The sequence below is a fragment of the Monodelphis domestica genome, chromosome 4 (assembly GCF_027887165.1).
Source record: "Monodelphis domestica isolate mMonDom1 chromosome 4, mMonDom1.pri, whole genome shotgun sequence".
NCBI lineage: Eukaryota > Metazoa > Chordata > Mammalia > Didelphimorphia > Didelphidae > Monodelphis > Monodelphis domestica.
In genome coordinates this window covers 140400614-140420377 of record NC_077230.1, presented here as the reverse complement: position 1 = coordinate 140420377, position 19764 = coordinate 140400614, and the positions used below count along the sequence as shown (strand labels likewise).

At 34.7% G+C, this 19764-nt stretch overlaps 1 protein-coding gene across 7 annotated transcripts in view; it reads left to right on the top strand.

The window, feature by feature from the left end:
• LRP1B (LDL receptor related protein 1B) overlaps window positions 1-19764 on the top strand; it is a 2480145-nt gene that overhangs the window by 1365680 nt on the left and 1094701 nt on the right. For all 7 annotated transcript variants that reach the window (XM_007494117.3, XM_056797188.1, XM_056797186.1 and 4 more), the window contains one exon: window positions 2198-2434. In XM_007494117.3, coding sequence (XP_007494179.2) covers window positions 2198-2434 — 237 coding nt within the window. The remainder of the gene's footprint in view (window positions 1-2197; window positions 2435-19764) is intronic.

Below are 19764 nucleotides of genomic sequence, written 5' to 3'. Positions count from 1 at the left end.
TTCAGCTTAACAAGAATTTATTTAGGAAAGAGCCTGATCTCCAGAATATTCATGCTCTAATTTTCTACAGATTCCTGAGCTCTGGCTGTTGTTGAGAATGTAAGCTCCTTAAAGGCAGGGATCACACATACACACACATGCACGCACACATGCACACACACACACAATCCCATTTTGTCTTTATAGATCCAGAATCAAGCAGAGCACTCTTTATTTAGTGGCTATTTAACAAATGCTTGTTGAATTGAACTGTTGGAATGTGAGCCCAGATTCCCTTACTATGATAATTGATGATTCCAAAATGCTTTTATTTTAACCATGTGGCTTTCCATAATTTGAATGATCAAAATAGTCTGAAATGCATTTCACACATTCCTGCCTGCTTAAACAGAATAACTGAACATAGTTTAATCTTTTTTCATTTTGACTGCCTCATCATTATGAACATGACCTAATTACATTTTGCTATAATGATGTCCTTAGGGCCAATTGAGTTGGGCAAGATCATTTATTCTTATATTCAGTGACCCCAGATTTCTATTACTTTGTTGCATTTAAATTTAGCATTTTTCTCTTTGTTATGAGACTGAACTGTCACTTCTAGCTTCTGTTACTACACCTGCCCCTAATTTTTTACTTCTAATAGTTTCTTGATTGAGAAAAAGAGATGATTAAGGATGTTAGAATTCTTTCTAAAATGAGAGTAAATAAGCTCAGAGTGAGGTTCTAAGGGAATATCCCATATGCAATATTCATAGGGTTTTGATTGTTTGTGCACAGCTTTTGCTATCTTTATGTTATATATTGAGAGAACATTTTTGCTTACTTTATGGTTTTTCGCTATGTTTCAGTCATTATAGATAAGCCCTCTGGATAAGTATGGCATTATTAGCCCTTATTATTAATGTATTATGATGGTAAGATCCCTTAATTGTGGTAACTTCAGATTTACATTAAAGGGAGTATTTTCTGAAATATGGCTGAGATAATTTCACCACTTTGCTCTTTTGAGTCTTTTAATATCTTATTTTTGGAGATGCAGAGCAACCTTTTCATAGGAATTCTTTAATTTCTCTATCTACCATTTTCTTAGATGTCAAATCACGTTATCAACATTCTTCTCTTCTGTCCAGCATAACTAAATAATATTAATGGATTCCTGAAAGAAATGGCTTCATATTTGCTTCCTGACATTTTTTTTAGAAACTCAAGTGACCTTTAGATAAGAATCTCAGTCTAAACAGACTCGACAACTCTTAGTACCACTTTATTTTCAGATATATTCCTGATATTATTTTCCTCTTCTATAGGTTAAAAGATCACTACGCATTTCTTCTCATACCATACAGAATGGACACACGCTAAGCCACTTGAGCACATAGGCAAATTTTTGTGCTTGTTCCCCTTTGTTTTTCATTTTTTGGCCATAGAGAGCTTTGAATTTGCCACAGAAACATTTATTATGTAGGAAAAGGCATCTTCAATCATCTTTAAAAATAAGCGTTTAAACTTTTTTTGCTTTCTTTTTGTCATTGTCTTTATAAGAGCTATAATGAACTTCTGAGTCTCTAGTAGATTGAAATAGCTTTAGGGGTTCAAATTAAGAAATAAAAGGAAAGCCAGAGCATTACTGGCATTTTGATGTGGATCTTGGAAGTACAAATCATGTCTGGACACTCAATTATATTCATGTATGAGGAAATGATAGCAAATGATTCCTTTTGTTTGCTCTGACAGAGGGTAGATGAAAAGTCTTCTATGGCATGTTTTGAATTTTCTGAAGTTTCCGGCATTGTCAGATATAATGAATTCTATAGTCAGTGTCCAAAGAAAGCTTTAGATAGATTCTAATGAGTTGTAAAACTGAATGCACGGGATGTTTTTATAAATGTCCATTTCACAGAGCTACACATTATCCAATGATCTGTCATGTTTTCAAAATACAGACAGTTACAGACAAAAGAATAATTAACTAGATATAACCTATTTACGGAAGTAATTTCTATTTTAATTAAAGTAATGCAATTATGTAGCCTTCTTACATTGAGATACATTTGGCATATTTTAGAGTTTAATTTTTGGTATTGAATTTTTTTAAACCTCACTAATTGTGCCAGTTAATTAAACAGTGCCATTATGCAGTGTAAAGAAGATTAGGCAGCACCAGTTGTTTATGTCTGTAATCTTTCTTCAACAGGACCAAAGAATGAGTTGTTTCTCTTTTATGGGAAAGGACGCCCAGGAATTGTTCGGGGAATGGACTTGAATACCAAGATAGCCGATGAATACATGATCCCCATAGAAAATCTGGTCAACCCTCGTGCACTGGATTTCCATGCTGAAGCCAATTATATCTACTTTGCTGACACCACCAGCTTCCTAATTGGTCGGCAAAAGATAGATGGGACAGAACGTGAAACCATCTTGAAAGATGGTAGGTGATTTGGTATATTCGTGTGTCAAACCTCCTCAAAGTTAGAGGCTTTTCTGAGAGAATAAATACAACTTATATATGAAATAACTTCATCTAACACTTAAAACTACTTGGTGCTTTGAAAATATCTGAATTTTAAAAATGTTTTTCTCATTTTTTCATTTCTCTCATTTTACAATCTTCATTTTAAAATGCATACAGCTTTCTATAGCATATAAAGCAGTAATCCCATTATGTAAGATATATATTTTAAAATATTATTCAGTAGGAACTGGGGATCTCTGTTAAATATCTGGCCTTAACATTATAGGCTGGGGGAACCAGAACTAGATATTGAGGTGCTGTGTTCCTCAGTTTCCTTATATATAAACTGGAGACAAAATAAAATCTGTTAACATACATTAAAAGGCTATGGAAACCTCACAGAACAAAATAGGCTCTAATTATTATTATTATTATTATTATTAATACATTTTCACAATCTCACAAGTTTGAAAGAAACATGTTATAAACCTTAAAGATTTTTGTATAATTATAGGTTTTCATTTATTTTGTTGGCACTGGGGAGCCAATGAAGGCTTTTAAGTAAGGAGATGTCATGATCCAAACTATACTCTAGTATACTACCCCCATAGGAGTATATAGCATTATAAGAGAAGGGAGAGACTGGAGACACAAAGATAGAGAGGTAGCCCCAAGAATGGAAAACCAGGCACTTATGTGTAAAAGAGATGAAATTAATAAAATTTGGCAACTGATTCAATTAAAAGGGATGATGGGTAGGTAAGGGTAAAATAAATAATTTTTATTTTCTATTAAGTTTTAGCATAAGAATGGTGGTACTGTCAGCAAATGTATGATGGAAAGTTGCTGAGTTGATTTTTCAACATGAATAGAATATTTTTGTGTAGATGTCTACCAGTCAATTGAAAATATCTAGAAATAGGCCATGGCTAAGGAGAAAGATATTTTTATAATGATCATCATGCAGTGGGAGTGGATGAAATCACTAAAAATATATATGTAAAGAGAAAAGAAAGAAGCAGAGCTTTGGGAGAGGACCACATCAAGGTAGCAGAACATCAAGAGCAACAAGAATAGCTGAAACAATCAGAGAAGTAGCCACTAAAGAAGTATGAGAAAAAGACTGAGAGCACAGTGTCACAGATACCGTGAAAGTATAGAACATCCACAAGGAGTAAGTGGTAAGTGGAATTAAATTCTAAAATATAATCAAAGAGGATGAGGAATAATAAAGGGCTGTCAGGTTTGGCAAGAAGTCGCTGGTGCTCTCCAAGATAGAAGTTTTGCTGGAATTTGGGTGACAAAAGGTAGATCACATAAAGTTGATATAGTGGTAAAGAAGTATAAGAGCAAATGGTAACTTGTGGGGTGGGGGTCACAAAGTTGAAACAACGTTTTCACCATACAATAGGCATGACTTAGATTAGTTATAGATTTAGAAGTAGAAGAACTTTCAAGCTTATTTAACCCAAACCCTGCTTTTTTTTTTTTAACATGGTTTTGCTCTGGATACTAGCTATGATACTCTGGACAAATCACTTTAAAAATCTTTAAATTTCATTTTTCTCATTTGTAAAATGAGGTTGTTACTTATTATGACCTCTTAAAATCTTTTCTAACTCTTTGTAAGTAGTTGAATTTAACCCAAACATGCAAAAATTTTGAAGATGTATTCATTACAGTTCTAGTCCACTTCCCTTCCCCCCCCAATCAAATTGTGACAGCTTCTAAATTCTGACTTCATGTTACAGCTAATTATCACAACTTTGAAGGTAATATCTTATCAGTAAGATGAGTGGTGCAGGCGCCTTAAGCAGGCAGTGGAGATCCACTCTAATAGCCATCTGGCTGCCAGAAAGATATGGATAGGGTTGTTTTGGCATGTTTGAAGGTTGTGAAAGCATTTGCAGATTTTCACACCTCAAATATATTCAACCTCTTGCTATTCCTTTAGCAGGGGACATCTTAATGCCTTTTTTCTTCTAGCTGCCAAATAAAACAGGTTTTCTATTGCTTTTCTCACCTGTAAGGAAACCAGCAATCTCAATTAAGATAGAAACAAAAACATTTGAATAGATATTTGCTGGTGATGAATGACAATTTTTGATGACTGGGATCAAGCATTTCCAATTCTGTCTAGTAGTATCAGTTCTCAAACGTGCTGTGCTACCTGTTCTTTAGGACATTGAGGCCAGGTGTGAAAGCCAAATCCTCCAGGCTGGCCAAAAGGGTTTGGCTTAAACATAAACCTGTGAACAGGTACTTTGCCTTGGTTATGGTTACTTCAGCCCCTCCCTGCCTTTTCACATTTTGTCATAACCTTCAGCATGACTCTCTTGGCTTTCTGAACCATATTCTCACTCTACTCTTTTCTTAGTTCTCCATTTGATGCCTAGATTTGAATGATATTTTATCCCTCTTCTTTATATGAATCAAATTCACCCATCAGACACATATGTACCTTCCATCCCAACCAGCACCTCCTAACTATGGGCAATCAACTTTCCTACCATAGGGCCAGGTCACTAATGTTACAACTTTTCTGAGACTTTGCTGTTCTCCCTGGGCTCCTGAAATTTGCCGAGAAATGCTCAGATTCTAGTTGTTATCCATAAAGCCAGAATTTAGCCTTATAAGCTTCTCATTTCACTGAAGAATCAATACATGTCATTCATTCATTTTGTTAAGGGTTCCATCCATGTACCACAAGTAATACTCTAATTTGACAAGTGATCCCTTAAACAGGGATTCTTTTTGAATGTCATGGACCTTTTTGGTGGACTGGTGAAGCCTATGAAGACATTCTCCAAATAATTTTTTTTGAAAGCATAAAATCAAATGCAAATGATTAAAGAGAAAACCAATTATATCTAAATCTAGTCAAAGAAATATTACAAAAACAAGTTTGTGAGCCCAAAAATCCTGCTTTAGACTTTAGAGAAATTATGTACTGAAATAAATTTAACACTTAAGATGAGAACTGTAAGAAAAGATTAGAATCTACTTTCTAGTACTTAAGTTCTATAAATAAAGGAAAATTAATGGCAGAGAACAATACCTAAAGATGAAAAATAGAGGCTAGGAAGAGGAGGGAAATGATCTATTCAAGTAATGATATGAAAAAAATATAACACTAGTATCACATTTGGAAACAAAAAGATTAGTTGTGATTTGTCATACCTAGATCATTCAACAATCTCTCTTCCTCCAACATTTCTATCATTTGATTCTACCAACCTATGTTTTTCAGTAACCTTTAGAGTATTATTTTGTCTTCTTCCATGTCCCAGAGTAAATTAAGGAGCACAAGCAGAAAATGGGGAAAAAAATAACCTTATTCCTTGGCTGAACTGGGTTGGGGGCTAGCAGAAATATGTAGGCAATTATGGGGGAAAAGTCATATAACCCACTAATCCAAATGATTAGTATTTTGTTTTATTTATTTATTTTTTTTGGGGGGGGAGTCTTTGTCAGAGTGAGCTTTCTTTTTTGCAGATAGTATACTAATCCCATTTTCTTCTGGATCTGCTAAATCTATTCTATTGTGGATAAATCACATTCCTTAGAATACTTCTTAAGAACTGGAGTCCATTGTTATGTAGGACAACCTTGGTAGAATTCTTCAATTTGTAGCAGAAAGGGCACTGGATTTGGAATCTAGAGACAAAAAATTCAAATCCAGATTCAGACACATAGAAATGATGGGATCCTGAGCAAATAATTAAACTTCTCCAGGCCTCAGTTTCCTCATTTGTAAGAGAAGGAAAATGATATTTTTAATGTGTATACCACAGGACCATTGTAAGGAAAGTGTTTAGAAAATCTTGGCAGTCAATAGAAGAGTGAGTTGTTGCTGATGTAGTTATATTACACAGTGTTTTCTCTCTAGGCCCATCTCTTTGTCATTCTGCAGGTGCAGGTCCTAGAGGCTCCCCTTTTCAATGATTCTCTTCCAAATAAGGATTTCACGAAACTTTTCATGATCAAAGCAAGTTCATCACAAGAGTTTCTGGAAGAGAGGGTTGATATATAGTATAAAGGATAATTCTAACTGTTAAGCCATAGGACTCATCATTTTAGTAGTGGGAGGCCACTGTCTCTGTACCAGTTTCTGAGAAGATCTCTTGATATATAGTTTTCAGGAAGACAGGTAAGCCCATTCTCTGCATGTAAAGGCCCCTCAGGGGATAAAATTACATCTGATTTCTCCCTCATATACTCTTTGGTTTCCTGGTAGTTATATTTCAAGCATTTGTGGAAAGCTTCTAACTCCCCCCAGGTAGTCTTAAACTGTAGGTATATAGGATAAATGGAGAGAAGAAAGAGTGAACAAATTCTTTCATTCTTCCTCCACTCCCATATGCAATCTGTTGTCAGGTCTTTTCAGTTCTATCCTTATAACAACTTTCATATACCTTTGCTCTTCTCTTTGAACACTGCCATCACCCTGGTGTCTTACCTCACACTGAAACAATTACAATAGGCTGCTTGTTGGTCTCCTTGTCTTAACTTTCACACCCCATTCAAGTCAAAATGAATGATCTTCTTGAAGCCCTAATCTGACCAGTCACCTCCTCTATTCAATAAACTCCATCTATTAATTCTGGAATCAAATGTAAAATCCTCCCGTTGGCTTTTAAAACCTGTCAAAACATGGCTCTTGGCTCTTTCTCTCTCCCATCATCTTATACCTTATTCCCTTTTACATAATCTATGATCCATTAATTTTGTCCTCCATTCTGTTCCTCTAGTCAAAACACTCTTATCTCCTGACTGCACAATTTCACTGGTTATACTTTCTGCTTGGAGTTCTCTTTTTCTCCTCATCTCCATACCTTTGTTTTCTTGATTTCCTTCAATTCCCAGGTAAAATCCTATCTCCTACAAGAAATCTTTCCCAATTCTCCTTAATCCTAGTGCCTTTCCTCCAGAATTCCTGAAAATTTAGCCTCCCTGTATATTGCCTGTCCATTGTTGTTTGCTTGTTTCCCTCATGAGATTTTGAGCTCTTTGAACATAGAGACTGTTTTTACCTTCCTTCCTGTCCCCAATTTTGCACAATGCCTGGTAAATAGTAGAAGCTTTATAAATGCTTCTTGACGACTTCATATAAAAGAATTTGGTTTCAGATGGATAACTAGATTTCATTTTTATAACAGAATTAAGTATGTGGAGTCTGGTTACTCATTTACCATAATTGGGTATAATTTTTCTTTTAAGCAAAAAAAATTAACCCTTTTTTGGATCATGAGTCTTCTGATAGTTCAGTGATATCCTTTTCAAAGTAATATTTCACCTTCAAATGCTTAAAAACATAAAATTAAAAAAGAAACTAATTATTTTGAAATAATTAGCAAAATTATTTTTGAAAATAGTTCATAGACAACTTAAAGATCTTTATTTTAAAGGTTCAATCCTTGTACTCTATCTGTGTATTACTCTAGGAATGAGACGGGTTCAGTAATATATCTTGGAAAGGCAGACCTTTAATTGTATAGCTGTTATATTTACAGTTCCCAAATCAGAGATAAACTAGGGACCTTGGGTCAAAGTTGGTATTTGAGAAAACAACTGTATAGTCAACATATATCATTCAGGAGGAGGTGGGAGTCCTGGTTTAGAATGGCTAAGGGGAGGTAGCGTCATGCAGAAGAAAAAATCATTCTTTTTGGCCAGAGTTATCTATGACTACCAGACTGCTATATCTCTGTGATGAGATCTGAATTATTATTAAAACCCCCATAACTTAAAGGCTGAGTTTAAAGGATCTGGCAGCGAGAATAAGCCTTCTGGTTTCCCCTTTGGTCCTTGGCCTGGATGTAAATAAAATAGTCTTGGAATTGCCAGGAAATGATTGTTTTCTATCCTAGGCTACCAAAGTACTAGATGTTTTGAATAGACTAATTGAGCTGACTACTGGGTTGTGATGGTAGACCTCTATGAGGCAACATGTAGGCAAGAACTGGGGTTTAAGGTCCTATTGAAAACTGACATTCATCCCATGTCTTCCCTATATCACTCCCTAACCCCGCCTCCAACCCTACTCCAATTAGTATATGAGATTTGGAATGCAAATAAATGATCCTTGAGTTAACAGATCATCTCCGATATGGTCTCTTTCTTCATAATTTATGATCTATAAGAGAGTATGTCAGGGTAGCTCATGTGTTGAGTGTCTAAATTTCTTTTTTTTTTTTAATATTATCTGCCCAGGGGTTGATGTGTCTTAATTGGAGGTGAAGATGAAATTAAATCTTTTAAAATATTGCCAAGAAGATTTGATATTGCATACATAACAGCCTAATGGTACTCTAGATTCCTCTACCCACTATGAAGGATTGTCCTGATTTTCCTGCTCCTTCAAGATAGTGCCTGTATGTTTCACAAGGATGTTCTTTACTGTCAGTAGGTGATTAGGTTGGCATGGGGGATGAATTACTAGACTTGCATTCAGAAAGACATGAGTTGAAATTTTGCTTTGAATTCTTATTAGTAGTATCACTCTGAACACATCACTAAACTTTTCTCAGTCTCAATTTTCTTATCAGGAAAATTAGGTGGCAGGGAGGCAGGTGAGATGGATTGGAATTCAGTGGCTTTTAATATCACATCTTGCTCCACATATATGTTTCCCCTTCCATATTATGATTCTTATGAGATAATCTCATAATTCAAGTATATATGTGGACAGGGCATGGAAGTTTAATACTGCATATTAGTGTAACAGTGTAAATTGTGAAAAGATCAGTCTTTACAGTGAACTGATATTGCTTCCCTAGATAAAATGAGACTGAGAAATAAAAGTTATTGAGATCATTAAATGTGTTGGATCCTTGGAGTATCTCAACAACTCAAGAGGGAAAACTCCAGGATAAAATGAAAAAGTATTCCTAGGATTGCAGATTTAGATCTGGAAGGCATCTTAGAGGCTAATAAATCCAATTCCATTATTTTGAAGATGAAGTAACTGAAACATGAAAATGATTTGCCTGAGGTCATTCAGCTAGCAAATAAACATCTGAGGTAGGATTTGAGTTCATGTCTTCCTAACAATACCCCAAGTTTCTATCTACTGTGCTACTTCCCTAAGAATTTCACAGTCAAGGATGTGCTCTTTTGCAGATGTACTGGTATCCCCTCCCATAATATTATCTCATATTCACATTATATAGAATCCATTAAAATATTAGCCTATGAGGTGTATATATTCCAGAAATATCATCTCCTTTTTGAATCAGCCTTTTTCCATTTTGACAAATAGGCTTTGGAGAATGGCATGGACAAGTTTGGCATGGTTGATAGGATTTGAGTAATAGATGAGAATATCAGCAAGGTAAAACATAATTTCATGCAAAAGTCATGCTCTAACACAATTATATTCTCTATCCCTTAATTACAAACACCAGGCTTGGTTCCAAGGAGGAAATAAGAAAACATAATCTTTATTCTTTGCAGAGATGAGGTGCTATGGGTGCTGAATGTTGCAAAGTTAGTTGGATTCCCTTGTTTTGTTTTTGAGTTTGGCAAACTATTTTAGTTTCTCTCTTAAAAAATAATCTTTTTTAGGGGGCAGCTGGGTAGCTCAGTGGACTGAGAACCAGGCCTAGAGACGGGAGGTCCTAGGTTCAAATCCGGCCTCAGACACTTCCTAGCTGTGTGACCCTGGGCAAGTCACTTGACCCCCATTGCCTAGCCCTTACCACTCTTCTGCCTTGGAGCCAATACACAGTATTGACTCCAAGATGGAAGGTAAGGGTTTAAAAAAAATAATAATCTTTTTTGTAGGGGAGGGACAAGGATTTCATCTTTTAAAATGAGACATATCAATACAAATAGAAAAAAGAAAAGAAATGTTAGGCTTGTTCCATAGGCAACCTATTTTACCAGGCAATGTATTGCTTAATTTTTTTTTTAAACACCCTGTGCTTAGGTTGTGTCAAGCTCCCAGGGGTGGAGGTTCAAAAATAGTTTACCAATAAACTTACCTGCTTGGAATGAAAAACAAGGAGATTCACTATCTTACTGGGATATGATAAATTTTAGAGCCAATCATTTGCTTACAGAAAGGCCTAGAGTGCAATTAGTTTTTCAGAGGTTTGATTCTTCTTTTTCTATAGCACTTCATTAGAGTTTGTTCTGGATTATCCTGTTGGAAGGCCAGAAGGCATGAGTTCTTTCCCATTGCCTAAGCCAGAGTATTAGGAAAGGAAGAAATAAGAGCAGGGTGGAATTTTGGTCTTTAGTGAGACAAAATATTATTATTTATTAAATGCTAGAAGGATGGGACTTCCAAGGATTGATTATTAAAGAAAATTAACAGGAATGTACCTTCATGGAGAGAAAAATGCTTTAGATAGGAATTAGAAAATAGTAACTCTGGCAGTGGGTAAGCATCAATATTAAGGAAGTGAGAAATACTGTGGAGGAAATATCATCTGAGAATGACAGTTATTTCCTTTGTATTAATTAATCAGGTTTTTATTGCTTTATCTCATTTGAGCTTCACAAGACTGTGAGTTCTGTATTAAAGAAATTATTTTCTGTTTTATATATGAGGAAAATGAGTTTAAGAAATATTAAGTGACTTGCCCATGGTAAAACATGCAATGAGTATGAGAAGCACTAAGAAATTGAACCCAGAAGTTTCTGGCTCCAAGTCTGGTAGTGACTAGTTTTTGCTATTCAATTTGAAAACAGCCTTGGCTGTTTTTGTTCTAAAGTCAGGAATCACTGATCTCTTTTGGTGACAATATTACTTTAAAAGAAAATTATAGCCAAAAAATTCAATGACTTCCACCAGCCTTCCCCAAAATTATATTTAAAACTTCCTTAGCATGATACTCATCAGCATTTTTGGGGGGTGTGGAATTGATTGGTTTTAAATTGATTAGTCATGTAAATAAATAGAGGAAAGTATATATACTTGGGGCAATCAAAATAATATACAGATATACAAATTAAGTTATAAAAATATGTGGAATGAAGTAAATATTTGCAATCAAAAACATTTGTAATTGTCAGCTTGTTTTTCATAAGACCATATAGTATACAAGCTTGCCCTTTTTAACTGCATGATTTAACTGCATGCAATTCTCAGTTGATGCTTAGCAAAATAAAATAAAAAACAATTTAAAAAGTAACAAATGACATCAATGGCATCAATATACTCTATGGCTAAGTAGGTGTTTTTTGACCTGAGAGAAGAAGCAAGTAGTCATTTCTAAGAATGAATTTAATTTTTATCTCATAGATTCTTGTCTTGTGTCTGAGTGTTTATCAATTTGCAGGATAAAGAATATTTTGAAACAAGAGAAATATATACCTGATAACTTAGCATTCATTTTATTGATCTATGTGTTCCATGATCATAAGACTTGTTTTTACATCATGTAAAGTAGGTCTTCTGGAAATCTGCTTTAAAAATTTCCCAAATAGACACTAATATATTGCTGGTGGAGTTGTAAATTGATACAACCATTCTGGAGGGTAATTTGGAACTATGCCCAAAGGGTACTAAAAGACTGTCTGCCCTTTGAGCCAGCCATAGCACTGCTGGGTTTGTACCCCAGAGAGACAATAGGAAAAAATACCTATGCAAAAATATTTATAGCTACACTCTTCATAGTGGCAAAAAATTGGAAAATGAGGGGGTGTCCTTTGACTGGGGAATGGCTGAACAAATTGTGGTATATGTTGGTGATGGAGTACTATTGTACTCAAAGGAATAATAAACTGGAGGACTTCCAGGAACTGATACAGAGTGAAAGGAAAAGAACCAGAAGAATATTATACATAGAGACTAATACATTGTGGCACAATCAAATGTAATGGACTTTTCTACTAGCAGCAATGCAATGACCCAGTACAATTCTGAGGGACTTATGTGAGAGAACACTGTCCACACCCAGAGAAAGAACTTTTGGGAGCAGGAACACAGAAGAACACCATATGATGGATCACATAGTTTGATGGGGATATGATTGGGGATTTTTTTACTTTAAATGATTACTCTGTTGCAAATATTAATAATATGGAAATGGGTTTTGACCAATGATACATGTATAACCCAGTGGAACTGCTTGTCAGCTCAGAGAAGGAGGAGGGAAGGGGGGAGGGAAAGAGCATGAATCATGTAACCATGGAAAAATATTCTAAATTAATTAATTAAATATCTCAGATAGACCAAAATGTTAAAATACTTAATCTCTTGCATGGCTTGCTATTCAAATTTCAAGATTCAAAGTAAATTTCCCAGGTTGGAAAGTTATTAATGCTGATAGCTATAATAGCACAAACCATAATTTTATCAGATCTCAAATTGAAGTCAAGAGTTTGGGGTCTGCTTTCGAATGTAGCACATAGGTTTCATTGATATAGCAAAACATTTCCATATTGCAAATGAAAATGGGTTGGGTAAGGGATTCAAAAGTTAACAGCCCTTCATTGGAGGCATAACTGAACCTCAGCCTGCCACTTTAGATCATGCTACAGCTGAGATGATGTATATCTTTGCAATATATCAGAAGCTAAGGTACTTCTCCACTTTGGGTCTATATAAACTTAAGTGATAAGTATTTCCCTAGAAATTTGAAAAAAACAAACAAATCGTGTTCTGGTTGAAAAGAAGTTTGGTCAGTTACTTGCTTAAAGGGTAATTTCTTCAGCAAATTCTTTCTTTTTAACATTTACTTTTTTCTTAAAATTAATAAGTATCTGTTCCAAAGCAGAAGAGTGGTTAGGGCTCAGCATTTGGAGGTAAGTGACTAGCACAGGGTCAAGTATCTAAGACCACATTTGAACCCAAGATCTGACTTCATGCCTGGATTTCTATACACTGTCACCTAGTTGCCCCTCTTCAGCATATTCTTAACCATAATACTTTCATAAGGCATTATGTGCTGGCTTTGGTTTTACTTGAGAGAGAGAAGGGGAAAATAAAAAGGTCTCTTGCTTTAAATCCTTATTTTCCTCTAGGACTAGACAAACTGCCCTTCTTGTTTTCTGACTTGACATTGTATCTTTGACCTCCATGCTTTTGAACAGGCAATTTCCCTTGCCTGGAATCCTCTCTTCTCACCTTTGCCTCCTAGAATCAGTCTCTGATTTCCTTCAAAGCTCAGCTCATATGCATCTTCTTCTAAATGTTTTTACTGCTCCTTCTATTTTAGTGCTTATTGTTCAAATAAACATGTGAATTCATTTCTATTTGTATGTCATAGCTTTCCTCCTGTTCTTGTCCCCTGCACTGCATAGAACAGAAGTTCCTTTAGGCAGAGTTTGAGTTTCATATTGTCTTCAGTTACTAGCATAGTACCTTGCACATAGCTAGGATTTAATAAATTCTTGTTAGATGGGATTGGGTTTGCTCTTTCCAGGCAGCCTTGTTATAGATAAATAGACTCCTACAGAAATAGACCTTTTGGAGCAATGTCTTGGTTGGACCATCTTCCTCAATAACTTATTTCTAATCTGTCCCAATCCAGCTTCCTTTCAGCTACCACTGTGCATGATGTATTATATAGATAATTAAGAAATATTTATTGAATGAATAAATGAAATGAGTAAAGGAAGGGATTTAGGAAAGAGTTCACATCATCATAGTTGATTGTTATTTGTTCAATTCATGACACCTCCTCATTTCTGATTGCTAGTTTGACAGCTACCCAAAACAGTTCAGGGCATCGGGACCAGTTCTTGGAACTCTAGAATCTTTTTGTACAGCCACCACCTCCATGCCAAACAGGATAGTTATTTGGATTTTGGTCAATCAAGGAAGCAGAATACGTTTTAGAAATATTGTCTGAGGGTACACAAAACTCCACATGTACATTCATCCACCAGTATGCCCCCTTAGCAGAATTTTTTAGCGCTCCCTAGGAATTTCTAATGTTTCCTAGAGATGCAGATCTTGTAGACCCTAATGAACCAACCATGCTTAGAAAATGCTAATTAGCAATTCCCAGATAAGTCATCTCACTTTTAAGTACTGATCAGTCTCTGCAGACCAAAGGTAAGATGAGGGACATCATACCCATCCTTTATTATTAGGCTTCAGATAGATCCGTCTTACTCATTTTTCTTTTCAACTCAGAGCTTTTTTCTTAATTTTAAGGACTCTGAGAGTGTGGATTTGACCAACCATTAAAGAAAATAATGAATATATTTTTAAGTTGTTGGACATTTCTTAATTGAAACCATTAAGAAGCGGTTTGGAGTGTTTGCAACTCTAGCAAACCTAATAGATATCACTGTGCTACTGAGTACCAAAGATATTGCCAGTTTTCACTGTATTGCAGATACTGAGTGCTGATAGCTCTCAGTGAGACATTATTCCAGAATTTATTCAAGATTGGGCAGTCCTGAAACATATGCTCACAGTTTTTTGCATATTTTGAAAATGAACAGCAGAAGTTACTCACAGATGTAAGTCTCACATAGCTGATGAGATCCTTACATTTTTAAGCTTATATGTGATTTTAGACTCCAAAATGGCCTTGCAAATGAGCTGTGGTGGCTCTTAAGTCAATGTTCTGAAGGACATTTGGCTATGCCAAATATCCTATTTCTCAAGGATACCTTAACATATTAATAAAATATCAAAAAGAAGATTTTATCTTCCTTTTCTCCTAGAACTAAAATAGTAACTTTCTGACATAATCTTTGCTGACATTGGCCATATCATTACTTAAATTTTGGCATTAGAGGTGAGGGCTATTGAGAATTTGAGGAGCTGGCTTATTTTCCTAATAAGTTACGATTTTTTTCTGGGAGTTCTTATAAAGAAGACTGATGTCTGATAAACTTTCTACATATATTATGTATATCATTTTGTTGGCTGAACGCTATTGGGAATTTCTTCATTATTCCTTTGTAATGGGCTATTCATGCTCATGAAATATTATACTTAATAGAGTTGTATATATACACTGGTTAAGTTATCAAATTTCAAGTAATTCAAATTCAATAAAATATATTTAAAACATAGTCAACTATCATCAATATTTAAAAGATCAATGATTTTTATTTGTGGAAATTTCCTTCATTAAAACAATTCCTAATTCCTTCCTTATCTCTTAGAAGATCATTTCGTGAACTGTTAAGCCAAAAATAGTTACTACATTGCAATTAACTCTGATGATTAGTTTTTTTATGAATTAACTAGACTGGCCATAAGGGGGGGAAAAATCATAGTCTTTGCTGGGCCAGTACTCTAAATATTTTCCATCTTGATAATACATGTTAGAGTTCATGCCTTATGGCATAATCTTTTATAATCAGAGACAACTCCATGGTCACCATGAGGTTTTAGAGTGAGACTTTGATGGAAAAAAAAAATGAGAGAGACAGAGAAACAGAGAGACACAGAGACAGACACAGAGACAGAGATAGTGAGTACTACCTGAAAATTCAGTTAAACAGATACAGTGACATTGTGGATATGTTGTTTTAAGTCACCTTCCAAATGTAAGTTTTCATGTTAGCTTATTGTTATTAAAATTTCTGTTTAAGTATGTTAATTAAACACATTTGCCTTGAGACCTTTAAAAACATGTTTAAAGTAACTTAACCATGTGGGGAAAATAATTTTCACCCATTACCCAACCCACATTTTTCTAATAGCTAAGATACACATCTTCCTGCATTAGGCCTTTATTAAGCATTAGAGAGAATAGATCTAAAAATGCCGCAGTTTCTAAGATAGTACCTTTCTACTCCAATGAAAGGGTCAGCAATTGTGTTATTTCTCTTGTATCACTGGGGTACAAAGAGGATGTAATGGCAGCTATGATTAAAATCAACCCCAAATAGCTAATGACTTTTCAGCTAATAAAGAGAAACCTCAGTCATTCTCCCTCACGATAGTTATCTGACTGTGACATAAATGAATTTAAGGAATCATCATCATTATCATCAATATTACTTATATAGTTCTTTAAGTGCTAAGTACTTTACATCTATTATCTCAATTTTCCTAAACTTTAGTGATATTGTCAATCATGCATACTGAATAAATAAGCCTAACAGATTTTTAAGGAATATTTTTAAGTCAAAAGAATTGTAGACCAGGAATTGAGAAATTTTAGATTCTATTCCTTACTTTACCCCTGGTTTAAACATTCAGAGGCAAGTCATATTGGCATTATTTATAATGCACAAAAAGAGTTAACTTAGTAAATAATTTAGTCAATTAAATATTCTGTCAGCATGTAGATCATATATCTGTGTAACTGAATTCAGGCTGATGTAGCTAAATCATCTGGTCTTTTGTCATCCAATGGACTCAGTTTGATATTAGAGTTTCTAAATTTTTTGTAATTATTTTTTACATCAGAAGTCAATACAATTGACAATAAAAGAGATTTAGGATTAGATTCCAACAAATCATTTTGCAAATGAGGAAAGAAGAGAGGTTATGATGTGTTCAAAATCATGCAGGCACCATTGGAACAACTGGGATTCAGATCTCAAACTTCAAATCTACAGTATCTTTCAAGACCATGTTTTTAGTTGTTGTTGTTGTTGTCTTCTCCACCAATGTGAATCAATTAAGTATCAAGTATCAAGTGTAGGATGAGTCAGTATAATGGCATGGTGATTCTTAATTATAAAATATTATTCACCCAAAAGGTTTTATAAATTGAGCTAAATATGAAAATTTCATATTGATAATGTTTTATTATGGTTACTTTCTTCAAATAAGTACACTCAAATATATAAAATGTTGTGTTTACCTATTAAGAGGTATTCAAAATAATTAGCATTCATTTATATAACAAGTAAAATAATTGAATTCACTCTAAACTTATTTGCATGTAGTTTTTTGCAAGAATTCCTTTAGTATATTTAGAATTCTTAAATATAATGGCCAACATTATGTTTGTTTATGAATGTAGAAAAGCATTCTTTAAGCTAATGTGTAAAATATCAGTCATTTTCATTTTGCAGGTCTGAAGTCAACTACTATTTGGCATCTCATGTAAAACATTTTTTCTTTTACCAAATTAAATTTTCTGTTAACATTTGATTTCTTTGGCAGTTTAAATCCATTTCAAAACATCTCCAGAATTTATATTCCTATTATTAGAAATATTTACCAAAAAAAGTTCCCTCTGAAAACTTTTCTTACCAGGGTCTTAAAACCTTCATTCAGCCTGCATCTTAGATATAAATAGAGACTTAACAAGCTTTCTAAATGAAAAAAATAGATATATGTATATATATATTTGAGCATCAATTATGGTTTTGTTGTAATGCATCTATGCTCAATTATATTGGTACGGTTTAGGAAATATTTTCCTATTAAAAAGATGAATCACAGCTGCTATTTTAAAAACATACATGCTGTTAATATTATTAAGAAGTTCAGCATGGAGTTGATGGAATTTGTCCCATATTTCACATTTGTGTTTAAAGAGCTAAAACATTTCATCAGAATATTTGCAAGATCAGGGAACAGAGGACTGAAGTTATTGGAACTATACATCTGAAATTTTTACAGTTCTGTGCTCCACATTATATAATATGCTCAAGTTTTCACAATTTTATTCCCCATAAGAGATTTTAATGTATGTCATTCCATTATAGCTCCTCTGAGATCGTAATGGTTCTTTTACAGATACTATGATCTCAGCACTTAAAATGATAAAACTAGCCAGTTTAAATCTAGACCGTTTAGTGAATTTTGCTTTAACATTTAGTGCAGAGACATATGCCTCCACACAGGAGTGATCAATATACTTATAACATTGACTGCTAGACTGTAAGTGTCATGAAGGTGGGACCCTGACTTTTCTAAATATTTTATCTCCCTTAACATTTAAATAGTACTCATCATTTAAAAAGTGCCTTTTAACTTTATTGAATGCAAATAAAAATGGGAAAATGATCCAGTTCCTAACCTAGGAGAGATGACAGTGTTTATTTGTATTTGGGCTAGGAGGAAGGGACAGATGTGAAGTGTATACAATTATGTGATACAAGGTAAAATTTGTGTTAGGAATAGTAGAGAGTAGAGTAAGATGGTAGAAGAAATCACTTTAATCTATGTTTGGGGTAAAGGGAAGCACGCTGAGGGGAGCAGGAAGCAGAAAGGCTTTGGGGATAGGAATGGCAACCAAAGGCTACCCTGATTAATAAGCTCAACTGATTCCTTGTTGCCTCTATATAAAATACAAATTCCTCTTTTTGACATTCATGATCTAGCTCTAGACTGCCTTTCAGTCACTAAGTCAACAAGCACTTATGAAATGCTTATCATAGGCCAGGCACTGTATTATATAGCAGATAAAAATTTGAAGAGACAAGGCTCCAGCTGTGAACAAAAATCTATTTATTAATTAGCCAACAAATGGTCAACAAATCAACAATCTGAGTTTTTCTCTCAAAGAACCCTGACACAGGGTCTTTGACCATCTTAAATATAGTAACTCCTTTTTTTCTTTTCATTTTTTAAACCTTATGTTTTGTCTTAGAACTAATACTAAATATTGGTTCCAAAGCAGAAGAGTGGTAAGGGCTAGGCAATTGGGGTTCAGTGACTCACTCAGAGTCAAACAACTAAGAAGTATCTGAGGTCAAATTTGAACCCTGTACTTATTGTCTCTGACAACTCATTATTTAGCCTCATCCCAGAAGAGTAAAAGGTAGCTCTAACTGGTAGATCCCTGAAAAGGAGGATTGGTTTAATTATCTCCCCCTCCCCCATGATTTCACAGTGGAGAAGGAAATCACAAGGAGTGAGGCCTAGCCATGGTCTGCCTTGGTGACCTAGGCACAAAGATTCAGCTCCTGGTTAAGCTTCACCTCCTTAAGCTGCTTCCCCTTACACATCAATGGGATGGGTCCCAGGGCAGAAGCTCACTGCCCCTGGGTAGTATCTGGTTCAAGGTAGTTCTCTCCCCAGAGACAAGAGAACTCAAATTTCCAATCTGGGTGGTGCCCACTTTAGAAGATTAGAAGATGTTTTAGGCAAAGAGAACTTGACCAAGAAAGAGTGTTATAGATTAAAGTTAAAAATTAAAATTAATTAAAATTAATTTTCCTCAATTAAATGTTGGAAATACAAAGAAAAGTAAAAAGCATTCAGTCTCCTGGGGAAGATATTGTGTACATAACTAGGTTCATATGAGGCATCAAAAGATTAATTAAAAGCAATCTTGAATGGGAAAGCATGAGCAGTTGGGAAATCGTGAAATGCCTCTTCAGAATTTGGGATTTGAACTGAATCTTGAAAGAAGTCAAATAAAGCAAGATGCAGAGGCCAAAAGATTGGACTTTGCCCCTGTGGGTGACAGCTAGTCCAAAGG